We start from the raw sequence: 15763 nt of genomic DNA, 5'->3' as shown, positions 1-15763 counted from the left end.
TTCAGAGTATGTGTCTTTGATTTTTACTATGAAGCTTCTGCTGCTTAAGTATGATTTGATTAGTTGGTATATCTGCTCCGGGAACTGTTTCCTGATTGATTGGAGTAGGCTAGTGTGGTTTATTTTATCGAATGCTTTTTCGATGTCCATAAAGAGTGCCGTGCAATATTGTTTTGTTTCCAGCGCCTGTAAGATTTCATTGACGAGTCTGTGCGTTTGTTCTATTGTGGAGTGTTTGTTTCTGAATCCGAATTGGTGATCCGGTATTAGTTGATTCTTCTCTATTATAGGTTTTATTCGGTCGTAAATTACTTTCTCTAGTATCTTAGAGAATACCGGAAGTAATGAGATTGGTCGGTAGGATTTGGTTTCGTGTGGGTCGTTGTCTGGTTTGGGTATCATTATGATTTGTGCCAGTTTCCAAGATTTTGGAAAATATTGTATTCTTAGTATTGCGTTAACTATTATTGTGATTTGTCTTATCGCTTTTGGTGGAAGGTTTTTCAAGATTTTGCCGTTAATTAGGTCGATTCCTGGTGCTTTATTATTTTTTGTTTTCTCAATTATGTTTCTGATTTCTTGTGCTGCTGCTTTGGGTATGGTGTAGTTATTGTCAGCTGGTGTACTAGTGGTTAGCGCATCTTCGTCCACAATATGACTATTGTGGTTGCTGTTGTTGATGTTATGTGGGGTAAATATGTTGCATAGGTGGTTTGAAAATTCCTCAGCTTGCTCTTCGTTGCTTCTTGCCGATGTGTTATCTGCTCTTCTGATTGCTGGTACCATTTTTATTGTCTTCTTTATTTTTTTTTTTTGTGGCTTTCCACAGAGAGTAGTTGTAATTCTCGTGAGGAGATAGTGACTCGATGAACTTTGTGAACTCGTTGTTGTTGTGCTCTTTTATTTTGTTTTTTATTTCTTTTGCGAGTTTGTTTAGGTGTTTTTTGTTTTCTTTTGTTCTGTGTCTTTGCCATTTTGCTTTCGCTTTTCTTTTTTCTCTTATTTTTTCGAAGATGTCTAGTGGGACTGTTTCTGTTTGTCTGTTGGTTGTTTCAGGTATAGTGGTTGCCCTTGCTGCTTCTTGGATAGTTTCTGTGTGCGTTGTTACTGTTTGATCGATGTTTTCGGGTGTTTTCAGTGGGATGTTGCAGCTGATTTTTCTCTCTATTATTTCTTTGAATATTTGCCATTTAGTGGTTTTATTGCATAGCGTCTCTGTGCTGCTGGAAAGGTTTGTTTCCGTATGTAATTATTATGGTCAGAGGTAAGCTCGAGGCTGGGTGCTATGTTTAGTTTATTTGCGTTTAGTCCCTTTGTAACTGCAAAATCTAGCAGGTCAGGTATTTTGCTCAGGTCTGTCGGCCAGTATGTCGGTCTTCCTGTGGATAATATATTGAGGTTATTATTTCTAATGTATTTTTCCAAGGTTTTGCCTCGAGGTGTGGTGATTCTTGATCCCCATAGTGTGTGCTTTGAGTTATAGTCTCCAGCTGCAATATACTTGTCAGCTAAGTGTCGAAAGTACTCTCCCACATTTGCGATGTAATTTTGTGTCGCGGCGGTACATATACTGCTGACAACTGCAGTTGGTTGCTGCTAGTCTGTACAGTAACGGTGGTTGCTTGTATATGTTCCTTACTGACCTGGCTGTGTAGGCGATGTTTAATGTCGTTTTTTATTACTACTGCCGTCCCTCCGTGTGCTTTCCCTGAGGGACGCTTGGTGTTGTATATGGTGTAGTGCGGTATTTTTATGTAACTTTTTATTGTGAGGTGTGTTTCTGAGATGAGTAGTATATCGATGTTATTGCTATACAGGAATGTTTTAGTTTGTAGGCCGTTAGAGTTCCAGGCTGCTATTTTAAGCGTGTCTATTTTTATTTTTTGCTCATCATGTTAGTAAGTAATTGTAACACGACTGTTATCTGCTGTTTGCTGTCTGAGGAGTTCGTTTTGTTCGCTTATAATTTTTGTGAGTATTTCGGTGTTTTTTATGGAATGTTTTATTAACTCTTTGATTTCTGTAGTACCGTTGCTGTGGTTGTTCTGTTCTTGACTGTCTAAGGGTGACGACCGGTTGACTACTTGCGCGTAGCTTCGATTTCTAACGGTGTTGGTGTTAGTGTGGTTATTATTCATTACATGCTGTGTATTTGGTGTTGACATAGATTCTGTGTTGTCCTGTTGCGTGTGGAAATTGTTGTGTGTCCTGTTTCGAATCGGCGGGAAAAGTTTGCTTTGTAGTTGTTTTCTGACTACGCAGCCTTTGTAGCCGGCTGGGTGATTTCCACCGCAATTGTGACATTTTACGTCATTTATTTTCCCCGTGTGTGGGCAGTTTACTGTTAGGTGCTTTCCTGCGCATTTGACCCACGCCGTGTTTCTGTTGCAGTAGTTTTTTGTGTGTCCATATTAATGACACCGCATGCATTGTGGTATGTCTTTTTTATGTCTGGGTGGCTCAACTGTGATTATTGTTTTGAGATTTTTTTAATTGCAAATATTTCTTTGTTGTTACTTTTAGGTTCTAGCTCTATTAGGAATAGCGGTAGTGGTTGCTTAGTGTCAAATCTGGTTGTATTGTTGATCGTTCTTACCTGATGTCCGATCTTGGCCAATTTCTCGCATATTTTGTTTGTATTTGTTTCAGGGTGTAGACCTCTGATTACTGCTTTGTAGCTTTTGTCGGATTTGGGTTGGTAAGTGTGATACCCAGCGTTTTTTCCCTTTAGCGCTTTTGTTACTTTCCTGTGGATTTCTGAGTTATTAGTTTGTACTTTTACCTGATCCAGTTTGAGCTGTTTAATGGTGTAGTTTTCTATTCCTGCCGTGCTGTTTAGCAGATCAATGAGGGGGTCTATTATTTTAGCGTCTATGTAGATTGGTGGTGGCTTGGGAGTGTGTGTTCTTGGTTTTTCTGTAGGGTCTGTGTCCATCTCTTCTGTCAGTGAGCTGAAGGAGTTTTGTGTAGGAATTTCTTGTAGCCATTGTTGTCTTTCTGTTTCTGTGGTCCTCCTATCGTTTGTGTTTGTGTTTATTTTTCTTTCTTTGCTGGGAGTTACAGACTTCCAGCTTTCGTTATATTGTGGTAGATCCTTGTTGATGTTGTCCTTTTCGTCGTCTTTTTGTATGATTTCCATCTCTATTTCGTTTGTATTTGAGCAGTCCTGTACTTCACTTGTTGGTTTATTTGGGCTTTGTGACAGTGTTATTTGAACGTAGGTTTTGAAATTTTAGTCGCGCATCTGCTAGGCATGTGTCCAGGTGTGAGCCTCCTTCTGACAAGAAGGTAGCTCGGAGGTGTATAAGTTTGTTTTGTAGTGGATGCTTTTATTGTCTAGCCAGTTTCTAATGAAGTTGCCTCTCGTGTTGTTTATTTCGTTTTTCCAGCTCGTATGTGTTGCGTTAAGGTCGCCTGCTATTATATAGTAGTTCTACGGTTTATTGAGCTGTAAGAGTTCGCAATGTTTATTGAATTCGTCGCTAAATTCTTTCTGGTTTCCGAGGGTTGCGTAGGCTACAGTGATAAACAAGTTTTCCTTATTGCTTACTTTTATGATCGTTCTTTCTAGGATTTTGAAACTTGTTATTTTGTCATTTAGAATTGTTTTGTGTTTTATGGGGTTGTTTTGAGGATTGCTGTTCCTCCTCCTTGACTGGCGTTCGGTCTGTCGTATCTTATCATGGAGTATGTTGCGTCGGGCAACACTGTACCTAGACCAGGCCACACACCGCGGGCCAGACGGGAAACAGATGTCCGCTCATCCTTGCTGCGTACCCGCAATATTCTTAAGGACCCATCATAAATCCCAGTAATTTGCTAGCTAAGGTCCTTCAGACCCAAAAAACACTGTTTTCCGAATCATTTCTAAAGACCAGTTCGCTGTGGAGTGCCGAAGCGTGCAGACGTGTCTCTAGTGCCCAGTGTAGTCCGAAAACAACACGTGCCGCCCAACCGTCGAAAGCGAACACAGCCAAGTGTTTGCTATTCTTTCGGGAGAAGAAAATCCCACGCACCTAATCCCAACTCGAATGCTAGCCTCATAGCCTCACGACTAGTTATTCATATTGAATAAACTAGCTCGATGATTGCCCAGCAATCGCGATCAGGGTCTCCGGAGCAGACTCGCAAATACCCCGCGTTATCTCCCCCGTGGCAGAAGTGTAGCAGAACTCTCCGCACCAACGACGCTAATATTACCAAGAAACGGAAAATAGGAACAGCAAAACCATACACAATCGACACCCGGAACGAACAATCGATACAAATAAACGCGCACAACAGGTTCGCCGTACTGCAATCCACTAACGACGCCATGGAAATCGCAGACCCACCGCCAAACCAACAATCACAGAGAATACCCCCTCCCACACAAATATTTCTGGATGATGTCATCGACATACAGACAATGATCAAGTCCTTAGAGAGAGATATCTCCAAGGAGGACTACAACCTAAAGATAAATAACAACAAAGTAAAAATACTGCCGAGGAACCCAGAAGTTTACAGACAACTCACCAAGATACTTAGGACCTTGAACGCCAACTTCCACACCTACCAACTCAAACAGGAAAGGCCTTTCCGGGTGGTCCTACGAAACATCCATCACTCATCAGACATAGACGAACTCAAATACGAACTCTCAAAACTCGGCCACGAAGTCATCAACGTAAGTAATATAAGGCATAGAGTCCCGAAAGACCCGTTATCCTTATTTTTCATAGAGATAAAACAAAAGCCTAACAATAAGGAAATCTACAATATCAGTCGCCTAATGAACGCAATAGTAAAATTCGAACCACCGCTTGTGAAAAAAGAAATAGTACAATGCAAAAGGTGCCAAAGGTACGGTCATACGCAGAAATACTGCAACCATACTTTCCGCTGCGTTAAATGTGCAGGCACTCACTCTACTGACCAGTGCGCTAAATCACCGGAAACCCCAGCGAAATGCATCCCCTGTCAAGGGGACCATCCTGCCAACTATAAAGGCTGCTCAGCCTATAAAACTCTATACACAAACAGGTACACTAAACTCAGAGCAAAAGAGGTAACCAATCAAACACCCAGCCCGCCGAAATTCACGACTACCCCAATCCCCTCAACCAACCAAACACCCAGTCCTACCAAATTCATCTCCACCTCAACCTCCTATGCCCAAGCAGTACAAGGCATCCAAAATAACCCGAACAGCCAAAGGAACCTTCCCCAAAACAGTGTCTCCAACCCACCTAACACAGACAACTCCTCAAGGATTGAAAAGCTAATAGAGAAACAATCGGAGCAAATAAATCACTTGCTATCGCTACTAACACTCATCGTGGAAAAATTAGCACGCCCCGACTCAAAATAAAACCAAGGCGCATAGCACTCTGGAACGCCAACGATCTAGCGCAACACAAACTTGAACTAGAACTCTTCTTAAAACACCAGCAAATCGACGTAATGCTCGTATCGGAAACCCACTTCACCGACAGGAGCTACCTGAAAATAAATGGTTACAAATTCTACCATACTCAACACCCCAGCGGAAAGGCCCACGGTGGCACCGGAATAATAATCAAAGCAAGTATTAAGCACTACGAACTTCCATCATTCCAGAAAGACTACCTCCAAGCAACAAACGTAGCAATAGAAGACTGTCATGGCACAATCACCACTTCAGCAGTATATTGCCCTCCCAGGCACTCCATCGCCAAAGAAGACTTTGATAACTTCCTGGACACCCTGGGCAATAGATTCATAGCTGGAGGAGACTATAACGCCAAGCACACCCAATGGGGCAGCAGACTGGTTACAGCAAGAGGCAAAAACATCTTAAACAGCATAATAAACAACAACCTTAACTACCTCACCACATACGAACCCACATACTGGCCCACTGACACCAACAAAATACCCGACCTTCTCGACTTCTTCGTAACTAAAAATATCTCATCAAGACACGTCCAAATCAACTCCTCGGCTGATCTCTCCTCTGATCAGTCGCCTAAACCCCAAGAAAGCTGCACGACACGACCTAATAGGCAATAAAGCAATCAAGGAACTTCCCATAAAAGGGATAGCACTCATCACATCGATTTTTAATGCTATCCGTCGCCTTGAACACTATCCTAAGGCCTGGAAAATCTTATTGATTACCCTCATCCCTAAACCCGGTAATCCGATATACGAAACCAGCTCCTATCGCTCAATCTGTCTTTTACCTACCCTGTCCAAACTATTCGAGAAGATGCTCACGAACCGACACCTTCCACTCCTAGAGAACTTGAAAACACTCCCAGATCACCAATTCGGCTACCGAAAACATCATTCAACAGTAGAGCAAATCCATCGCATAACACATACGATCAGCCAAACACTCGAAAAGAAAAAATATTGCTCAGCGGTTTTCCTAGACATCCAACAGGCATTCGACAAAGTATGGCATGAAGGGCTACTATACAAGCTTAAAAAGATCCTACCTCACCCCTACTACTCCATCCTAAAATCCTACCTAACCAATAGACAATTCATTGTTAAATGCCTAGACGCCACTTCCGCAACATTCCCAATAGAATCCGGCATACTCCAAGGTAGTGTCCTCGGACCCCTACTGTACTCCATCTACACTGCCGACCTACCTATATCAAACGAGATAACAATAGCGACATATGCAGACGACACAGCGCTATTAGCTACCCAGGCAGACCCGGTAATAGCCTCATCCACTCTCCAGCGAAGTCTCGACTTCATGGAAAAGTGGTTTCAAAAATGGGGCTTCAAAATTAACGAAAAGTAATCCTCACATGTAACCTTCACGCTCCGAAAACAAACCTGCCCCCAGGTCACCATCAACAATGCAACAGTTCCTAGCAGGGACACAGTCCGATACCTGGGCATGACCCTGGACAGGAGACTAACGTGGAAGACACACATCTCAGATAAAAGGAAGCAACTAAAGGACAAACTAAAAAAACTCTATTGGCTCACGGGCCGACGCTCCAAACTAAATATACAGAATAAAATTACCCTCTACAAGACCGTAATAAAACCTGTCTGGACCTACGGAATCCAACTATGGGGAACAGCAAGTAACTCCAACATTGAAATACTCCAACGCTTTCAATCGAAAACGCTAAGATCCCTAATTGACGCACCTTGGTATGTAACCAATGAAACAATACACCGCGACCTCAAGATACCCACCGTCAAAGAGGAAATAGCAAAATATAGCGACAGATACAGCAAAAGAATCAACAAACACCGAAACCCCCTAATCACTGGACTACTCGATACGACGGACCAGATTCGCAGGCTGAAGAGGCACTACCCGCTAGACCTAAACGCTAGATTCAATTAGTTATCTAAATTAAGTAATATTCACTTACTTATGATACTTACTTATAAATTATACTTATCTATAATAAGTATTAACTTATTATAAATAAACAGCCATGTCACTGCGCCACGCCAGAAAAATTACTGAAAATTCTCAACGCGAGAATTGATTGTAAATTTTAATAAATATAAAAAAAGAAAAAAAATGTTTTACTGTCAGGTACCTCTATGGGTATTTCCTTTAATGAGGGTCATACTATCACTGTCGCCTCGAGCCAAATCTCACTGTCACTAATCTCGAACAATTGCAATCGGATTGAATAACTACGATTGTTTAATTACTGCTATAGTAGACTCTAGATTACAATGTTAGGGGATTATCCTGAAGTTCCAAAGGGGAGGCTTCGATGTCCTTTCATCTCCGAAATATATATTTCTCATTTTTTAAATATTTCAGAATAAGTGATGTTATACCATAATTTTATTAAGGTTATGCCTATATGTATACGTTTTACACTGCCTCTGAGTTAGTGCTGTTTAACTCCACTACAACAGATCATCCGTAATCATCAGAAATGGTATTTGTAATGCAACCTTTGTCTTGATCGATAAGAAGTTGTATGTCATGCAAATGTCATTAAAATGCAAGCGGTGGAAGCAGTCAGGGATAAAAAGTCAATTCCCGTCGATCTTTCACGATCAAAGCTTATTCAAGGCTATTTCTTGTTTGGTTTTGGAGATAAATATATAAATCGTATTATTCATGCATAACATTATCCAGTTTCAGTAGTAGGGTATGTTACTAAAAGTATATTTAGTGGAGCATCACATCGAATATCGTTGCAGTACTGTGACAAACGTATCGGTATCTATTACCGTGAAGTCGCATTTTTGTTCGAAATAATACGCAGTGGAAACAGTATCAGGTAACAGGCGATTCCTTGTTATTTTGTATTCAGTTGAGTGTTTCATTAATGTCATTCATTATTATCAATGTCATATATGCCAAAAATATCATCGGATCATTAATTACTACAATAGTTTAAATGAAGTTTTTGAATTCCCAAACATTTATTTTATATTTTACATTTTGCAAAGCAATATAGATATACACGTATACAATAACAGATACATACATAGCAATAAATACATACATTCGTACATAATTAAATTACAGAGTACATAATATTATAATAAAGATTTAAATATAATACGAGACACCTAATTTGTAAAAATTCTATGTTTTGGTTGATTTCATTAGCCGCTGTGCTCATTTACATTATCACACCTTGCTCATCAGTTTGCAATGACAGTAAAATTTCAACCAGGTAATCTGAAATACAGTGGAGTCTCCCGTATCCGAATTAACAGGGAGGCAGCACAGTCCGGACAATGGAACAATCACGTTGATATGAAATTTCGTTTATTGAAACATAGATTACGATTGAATGACAATTCTTTTAAGTGTATATGTATTTCATATCTTCTTGGTTGCTAAGTCACATAATTCTTTCAACATAATTAACTGCAACGAGCTACAATCTCGTCAATTTTTGTACTCTTAGTCATTGAGGCCATTTCTCGAATACATACGTTTCAAAAGGCACTTTTTATCATTTCATTAGCTGTTTCGCAGTGAAGCCAGTTCATTATATCAGTACAACAATGTATGTCATGTGGCCATTCCCAACACCATGTATATTTATAAATTCTAGTCCATTGACACCACTTTCGAGTTTTTCTTTTATTTTGTTTAGATGGCTACAGCACTATAAGTTTCATACTAAAGTCTTATAAACAGAATTTAATGAACCGAATAAAGGAAAGAATACGTTAGAATACATTGCACATGAACGCTAATAAAATATGTATGCAGTACATATTTCAAACAAAAGGGGCATTCGTTATAAGGAAATATTATGTTCGGATAATAGATTGTTCCGGTATTAGGGTAATCGAATAATTGGTGCTCGGATAAATCGGGACAAGGGGTTAGGTACTTTTATAGGCTGTTCGGTTGCAGAATCTTGAAGCTAAATTAAGGTGAAAATGGAGAACAACAAAATTGCGCTTTGTTTTTTACACAAACGCGAATAATCATAAATTATAGATTATACTCATTGTTATTTATTGATGTTTACTCAATGAAATCTTTAACGACTTATCGGAAATATGCTTCCTTTTGACTCCATAAATAATTAATGAATAACAGCATATATAAACAATGTTTATACTGATTTCACATACGCACCGCGACCGTCTCGTCCATGGGTGCACAGAAAAATCACATACGTATTAAGTATTCTGGAGGTGCTACTAAATGTGGGCGAACACTGTCTCGTACGACCACGCACATTTTTCACGCAAATTACTGATTACTACATATTACAATATTCATATACATGCACATAAAATATGAAATGAAAAAGTCAAAGGAAATTGGAAAATGCTTGACTCGAATAAAGTTAAACTCGAAGTATTAATTATACTTTTATAGACTAATGTGTAATAATACAAATTAATGTACAGCCACATGAAAAATTGAATTTAATGCTTGAATAGTTCTTTCAACTTCTCGCTTTTTTTTAAATTAAAGTCTACCAAGTAGGAGAAATATTTTTAAATTACAATGGAAGCGCCATTGATATAACGCAATTATTTGATTCGTGGAAAACGAAACCATATTGATAAATTATGTTTCTCTTTGTAAAGATTATCTGTAGATTTCTTTGGAAAATAATATGTAAAAAAATCTCAGCTATAACAAATTTTGTACATTATCTTAAAAATTTTTCCACTTACTATTTGTTACTCTGTGGCAAATATAGGGACTGCAAGTGTGAAGATCCTGAAACATGGATACAATCAATAAAGAAACAAATGAAAATGGAATCAACAAAGAACTGAATAAGACGAGTTCTCTCGAGGAATTCTACGCCGGTAGTGGGATTCTTGTGACTGGAGCAACCGGTTTCGTTGGAAAAGGTCTCCTCGAAAAACTGATCCGCATGTGTCCACGCATCGCTACCATTTTCATACTAATTCGTCCAAAAACTACCGAAACGATAGAACAACGATTTAAGAAGCTCATAGATGATCCCGTTCGTAAATATATACTTGTTCCTTTCAATATTCAAGGAGCCAAATTGATTAACTTTCTTTTCTGGAATTGAGTTGGTAATTTTTCGTCTTCAGATTTACGATGACATCAAAGCAAAACACCCTTCAGCTTTGAACAAGGTTTATCCCGTAAATGGTGATGTGAGTCTGCCAGATTTAGGTCTTTCGCGAGAAGATAGAAATATATTGTCAGAGAAAGTAAATATAGTGTTTCACGCCGCGGCCACTGTGAGATTCAACGAGCCATTACACGTGGCTGTTAATGTGAATACGAAAGGTACAGATCGTATCATCGAACTTTGGAACGAACTAAAGCATCCAATTAGCTTCGTCCACGTCAGCACAGCTTTTAGTAATGCTAATCTACATGAGATTGGGGAAAAAGTTTATACGTAAGAATAAGTTATACGTAAACGTTGTTCCATGATTTACGAATATTATATTCATAATTATAACGTGAATAATATGTTCACTTATTATCGACTTTGCAGTACGAGCTTGAAACCTTCAGATGTGATCGATATGTGCGACCAATTCGACAAAAATTCGATAAACCTAACGGAAAAAGAGATTTTAAAATCTTATCCAAACACATACGCATTCAGTAAGAATTTAGCAGAGCAGATTGTAGCAAGCAAGTGCAAAGGTCTACCAGTTGCGATAGTGCGGCCAAGCATAATTGGTGCTTCTCTGGAAGAACCATGTCCTGGTTGGATAGAGAATATTTCTGGATTTACAGGTATTTTAGTAGATATTTTTCAATAGTAATTCAATATCCCTTACATTTCACAAGATTGGAGTTAATTGCTTAGTTTGTGAGCGGCTAGATGAAAGGCTTTCCACTAGATTATCATTATTATAGTTCAAATTTGTTTTGAACTATAATACAATTGCGAGTGCTGCATTTCTGCTAATCACAAATCACAAATAGTTTCTAAATTATTCCAATTTTATGTTACCAGGTACCTTTCTGCTAATCAGCAGAGGATGTGCAACAGCGATACGAGGTAGGAGAGATGCAAGATTGGATGTAGTGCCTGTGGATTTCGTAGTCGACATGATAATATGTACTGCATGGCATGTCACGTTACATAGAGATCATGAAGTTAAAGTTTACAACTGCACGAGTAACGCATGCCCTTTTAAGTAATTTTTATTACGAATTTTTTTCTACTAATGTAATTCGATTGTTAGAGTATTCCATAAGTTTCAGTTTATTTAAGTAAGGTGAACAATGGAAGCGCACACAAACGTAGAATATGAAAGTCCAATTTTGATCTCAATACGTTAATTTAGAAAGATAGTGATGTAATGTAATACTTATTTAGATTGCATAATATTTGCTGAGTTACTCGGATAACAATAAACTTTACTTTAAGTGTATTTCAATTAATTAATAATACAATGTAATTGTTTCAATTGGCAAGATGGGGTCAGATGAAAGATACCATGGTGAAATGTAGCATAGAAACGCCACTGAACGATACGCTATGGTACCCGGGTTGTCCAATGATAGCTAATAGATATATTTACAACCTTCGGAGTGTAATTCCGCATGTTTTGCCTGCGTTCATCGTAGATATCTTTTTAAGACTCCGAGGTAGTAAACCACTGTGAGTATTCTACCAATCCTCGAACAACGAGAACAATCTTTCGGATAGCTTATATCTTCATCTGTAATAATAACTAAAAATGATATTTCAGATTGATGAAACTTCTCAAAAATGGTAATAAGCTGTTCACATCGCTACAATATTTTATCTTGCACGAATGGACTTTCCAAAGGGATAACTGTTCTGACTTAGTGAGAAAAGTGAAAATGTTGAACGACGGCGATATGGTCAAACTAGATTTACGGGATATGGATTGGGGGAAGTACGTTGCAATTTACCTGATGGGAATTAGGAAATTTATTCTGAAACAAGAGTTTAAGTCAGCAGCCCGACAACGGTTATCAAGGTGCATATAAAAGTATCTTCGTATAAAAAAATAGGAACTAATATAAATACATTTATTTTCGGTTATTTCAGGTTGTACTGGATACACCAGATCACTAAAATGTCCGGTATAATGATCTTACTATGGATAGTATACCGTATCGTGTACTGACTATTCGAACCTTATTTTTTCTGTTTAAACCAGAGGAATACAAATTCAATTTTATGAAAAAGGGATTCAACAGCCTTTTCATTTGGCCCTTTCACTCGTCCCTTTCTAAATAAATCCATTTATGACATTGCTTGTTTTTTCTCTAATGTTTTAATAAGAATGCAGTTATTTATACGCACATGATTTCAGAGCTGTAAGCAATTCATCTGCTCACTGAATATGAACATTTTTGCATTATAAGGACAACATTATAATGACAAAATCCTCTATCATTCTTCACCAAACAAAAGTTACGAGATAGTTATTCGTTGACAATAATAATTTACTATTGGAAAGTCTACTGAGCAATAAACAATGATGGTAGAAAATAAATATATTTTAAAATATAATAGTGCTAAAGTAAATCATTTTTAAGAATCCTTCAATTGCTCTAAAGGCTCACTTTGGTTCTCAAGTTGTTTGCTCATGAACCTTGTAGTTGCTTGACCAATCGGCGTTAAAATATATGATACAGTCAAAGAAATAGAAACTAGATGTGGCATTCATGCTGGATAAAATATTATTTCACATAATAAGTAGTAGATAGGTTTCTATTTAAGTTAGATATACATAGGATGTAGGGTTTTATTTCATGTGTATGTATGTGAATATCGCAATAAAAGTGATCAATGATTTGTACAGAAATTGTGTGTGATTCGCACAAGACAGCGTATTGCCACATTTATTAACAGCTCATAAATTCGTAATGCGTACGCGGTTTTTATGTGAGTATGGCTATTTTTATTACGATTTATCTGGAAACAGTCCGGCCACCACAGCGCGTTTGTGATTTTCCTACGCTAGGTAAACTTGTAAACAAATTGTTTACATATGTTGAGGTTGACTGATAGAAGAACAAGTGGATGAATTTGTAATAGAAAAATTTAAATAAATAAAGGTATAAGTATAAGTACAAGTATAGTGTATAAGTTTATGCTGATCCATATCCTCACTCTCATAGTGTTGCAATACGATAGAATCTTAATAAATGATACTGGTGTTTGTACTACACATCGTCACCTTTAAACCTAAAATAAATTAAGTAATTGTAATATTGAAAGTATAGAAGCTGATGAATATATTTCAATAGTGAATAATTTGATAAATTAAGAAAGAATAATACTTACATGTGGTATTTATTACCATATGAGTATTGGGCGTCATGATAAATAATTGGAAAGTACGTTTGAAGGGCCGGGTTTATTGACAGTATTTTCGTCAGGAGCCATTTATCAGAAATTAATTAATTATAAATTAATTAATAAATGGTTAATTACCAAAATGTTGGTAGTATAGCTTTTAAGTATATAAGGGATATAAGACATATACATGTAATATCGTGATATAATGTGTTTACAAAGAGTGGACAATAGAGATGTTAATCAGACAGAAAAAGACGATTGTTGTTCAACCTGAACTACTCATACCAAACGTACAGAAAACAGCGCGATCCACACTCTCTCGGCACCGCCACTCGCAACCTTCGTCTCCGCTCAACTCGCACTCGGCTCCTCGGCTCACACTCTGTTTCTCGACTAACGCTCTGGCCGTTGCCGCATTCTGTTGTCTTTTTCCTAGGTCCACCGCACACGTGTTCTGCAGGCGCTCGTGGCCAGGGTCACGTAGGTCTTTTCCACGAAACTATGCACTTGAAAAGACCGATGACACATTGATGGGCCCGACGGCGCCTCGGCTCTCGCGACATTGTTCATAGTTCGCCCGATATTTCTTAGGCCTTTCGTCCACGATACTACATACATACATGTCGGGTTTACATTAGAATTAGGGTTAGGGGCGTGAAACGAATCTCCGTTTGGGTTACACGTTGTCGTTATGCAATAGAGAAGACATTGACTAGTGCAAATACGATTATTATAGAACCGGACAAGTAACCGCGGTAGTTAGGTACTCGAGAAACTAATGACAATGATCCTAGGTTCAATAACGAATCCGCGGTCGACGGGATGATAGATGAACGTACTCACAAAATCTAAGTCGGACGCGTAATATTCACTGGTCGTAAAGAGTTACTCCTTTCATCAATGAGATCGCGAGCGAGAATGCCTTTCCCGTCCCGATGATGCCACAGAGGAAAACTATAATGGGGTGTGTCTAAGGATACGAGATCATCGGATTCGTCGAGAAAAGCCTTCGTTCAGAAAGTAAGGGAAATTGGCGTTGCTGCTAATTGGTCAATCTCCATATCGGTGGTTAGAAACAGATGCTAGCCGCCCCCGAGGGAAAGTTGCTAGTGGGAGACGCCGCTCGTTGAAAAATATGTCTCCCCTATCTTCCCGTAGTTGGGACAAAGACCGTTTGACTGTTTGAAGGACTTTAGTTGACTAAATCTTAAGATTTATAACGGGCCCTCGAGCTAGCTGAACATGTACTGCGGAGACGCATCGATATCTGGGAATCATCTTACTCGAAGAATAGGGTCTGCGTGTGGCGAGCCACGGGACCGAAACCGTTGGAATGTTTACTGTCGCGTGTCGCCACGAATATTTCTTTTAAGGAGAGCTATAGAATTACTCCATACCTTTGTTAGACAAAGCGTTCATCCCGTGACCGCGGCTACGTTCGGCGACTGACTGTCGCCTCGAGCCCAAGCTCATTATCACAACTCTCGAACAATTACAATCGGATTGAATAACTACAATTGTTCAATTATAGCTATAGTAGACTCTAGGTTACAATGTTGCGGGATTATCCAAAATTCCAAAGGCTCCGGTGTTCTTTCATCTCCGACATACATATAAAGTATAGATAACGATAAGTATTATTTAAAATGGTCGTTAAATTAGGTTATTTGGGTCAGAATCATATAAAGTCAAATTATGAACGAAAAGGAAAGTAAATAGAATTTAGCTATGACTAATAAAAGTGAAGGATTATACGAGCCTCTAATAACAATGTCTCAACAGATTAAGACTGTTCGTTTTGTTTTATTTTGTTTGTTTTCGTTTTGCTGAATACCGTTAATGGTATATAGTTAAGTTAATGTTAATTGGTAACATAACAACAACATCAAGATGAAGATGACAGTTAAATAAGAGAGAGATGTAAATAATTATGTTAGTTTTATGCAATTATATACATGATGAAGCGGTAAGCGAGCTGGTAAAATTAAGGAATGTACACACATATGATGATGTACACACATCGACGCCAATAA

At 38.4% G+C, this 15763-nt stretch overlaps 1 protein-coding gene across 1 annotated transcript; it reads left to right on the top strand.

Moving 5' to 3' along the window:
• Positions 1–10175: 10175 nt before the first annotated feature.
• LOC117240747 (putative fatty acyl-CoA reductase CG5065) lies at positions 10176–12575 on the top strand. Its single transcript, XM_033506786.1, has 7 exons — positions 10176–10421; positions 10516–10832; positions 10932–11179; positions 11403–11586; positions 11868–12053; positions 12145–12399; positions 12471–12575. Exons 1-7 carry the CDS (start codon positions 10176–10178, stop codon positions 12547–12549), a joined length of 1515 nt encoding a protein of 504 aa, XP_033362677.1. The 3' UTR covers positions 12550–12575.
• Positions 12576–15763: the final 3188 nt, after the last annotated feature.

This window comes from Bombus vosnesenskii, unplaced genomic scaffold (genome assembly GCF_011952255.1).
Source record: "Bombus vosnesenskii isolate JDL3184/JDL3185 unplaced genomic scaffold, Bvos_JDL3184-5_v1.1 scf7180000014854, whole genome shotgun sequence".
In the NCBI taxonomy this organism is placed as follows: Eukaryota; Metazoa; Arthropoda; class Insecta; order Hymenoptera; family Apidae; genus Bombus; species Bombus vosnesenskii.
Note: the sequence above shows the minus strand (reverse complement) of the source record. Positions and strands in the feature narration are given on the sequence as shown.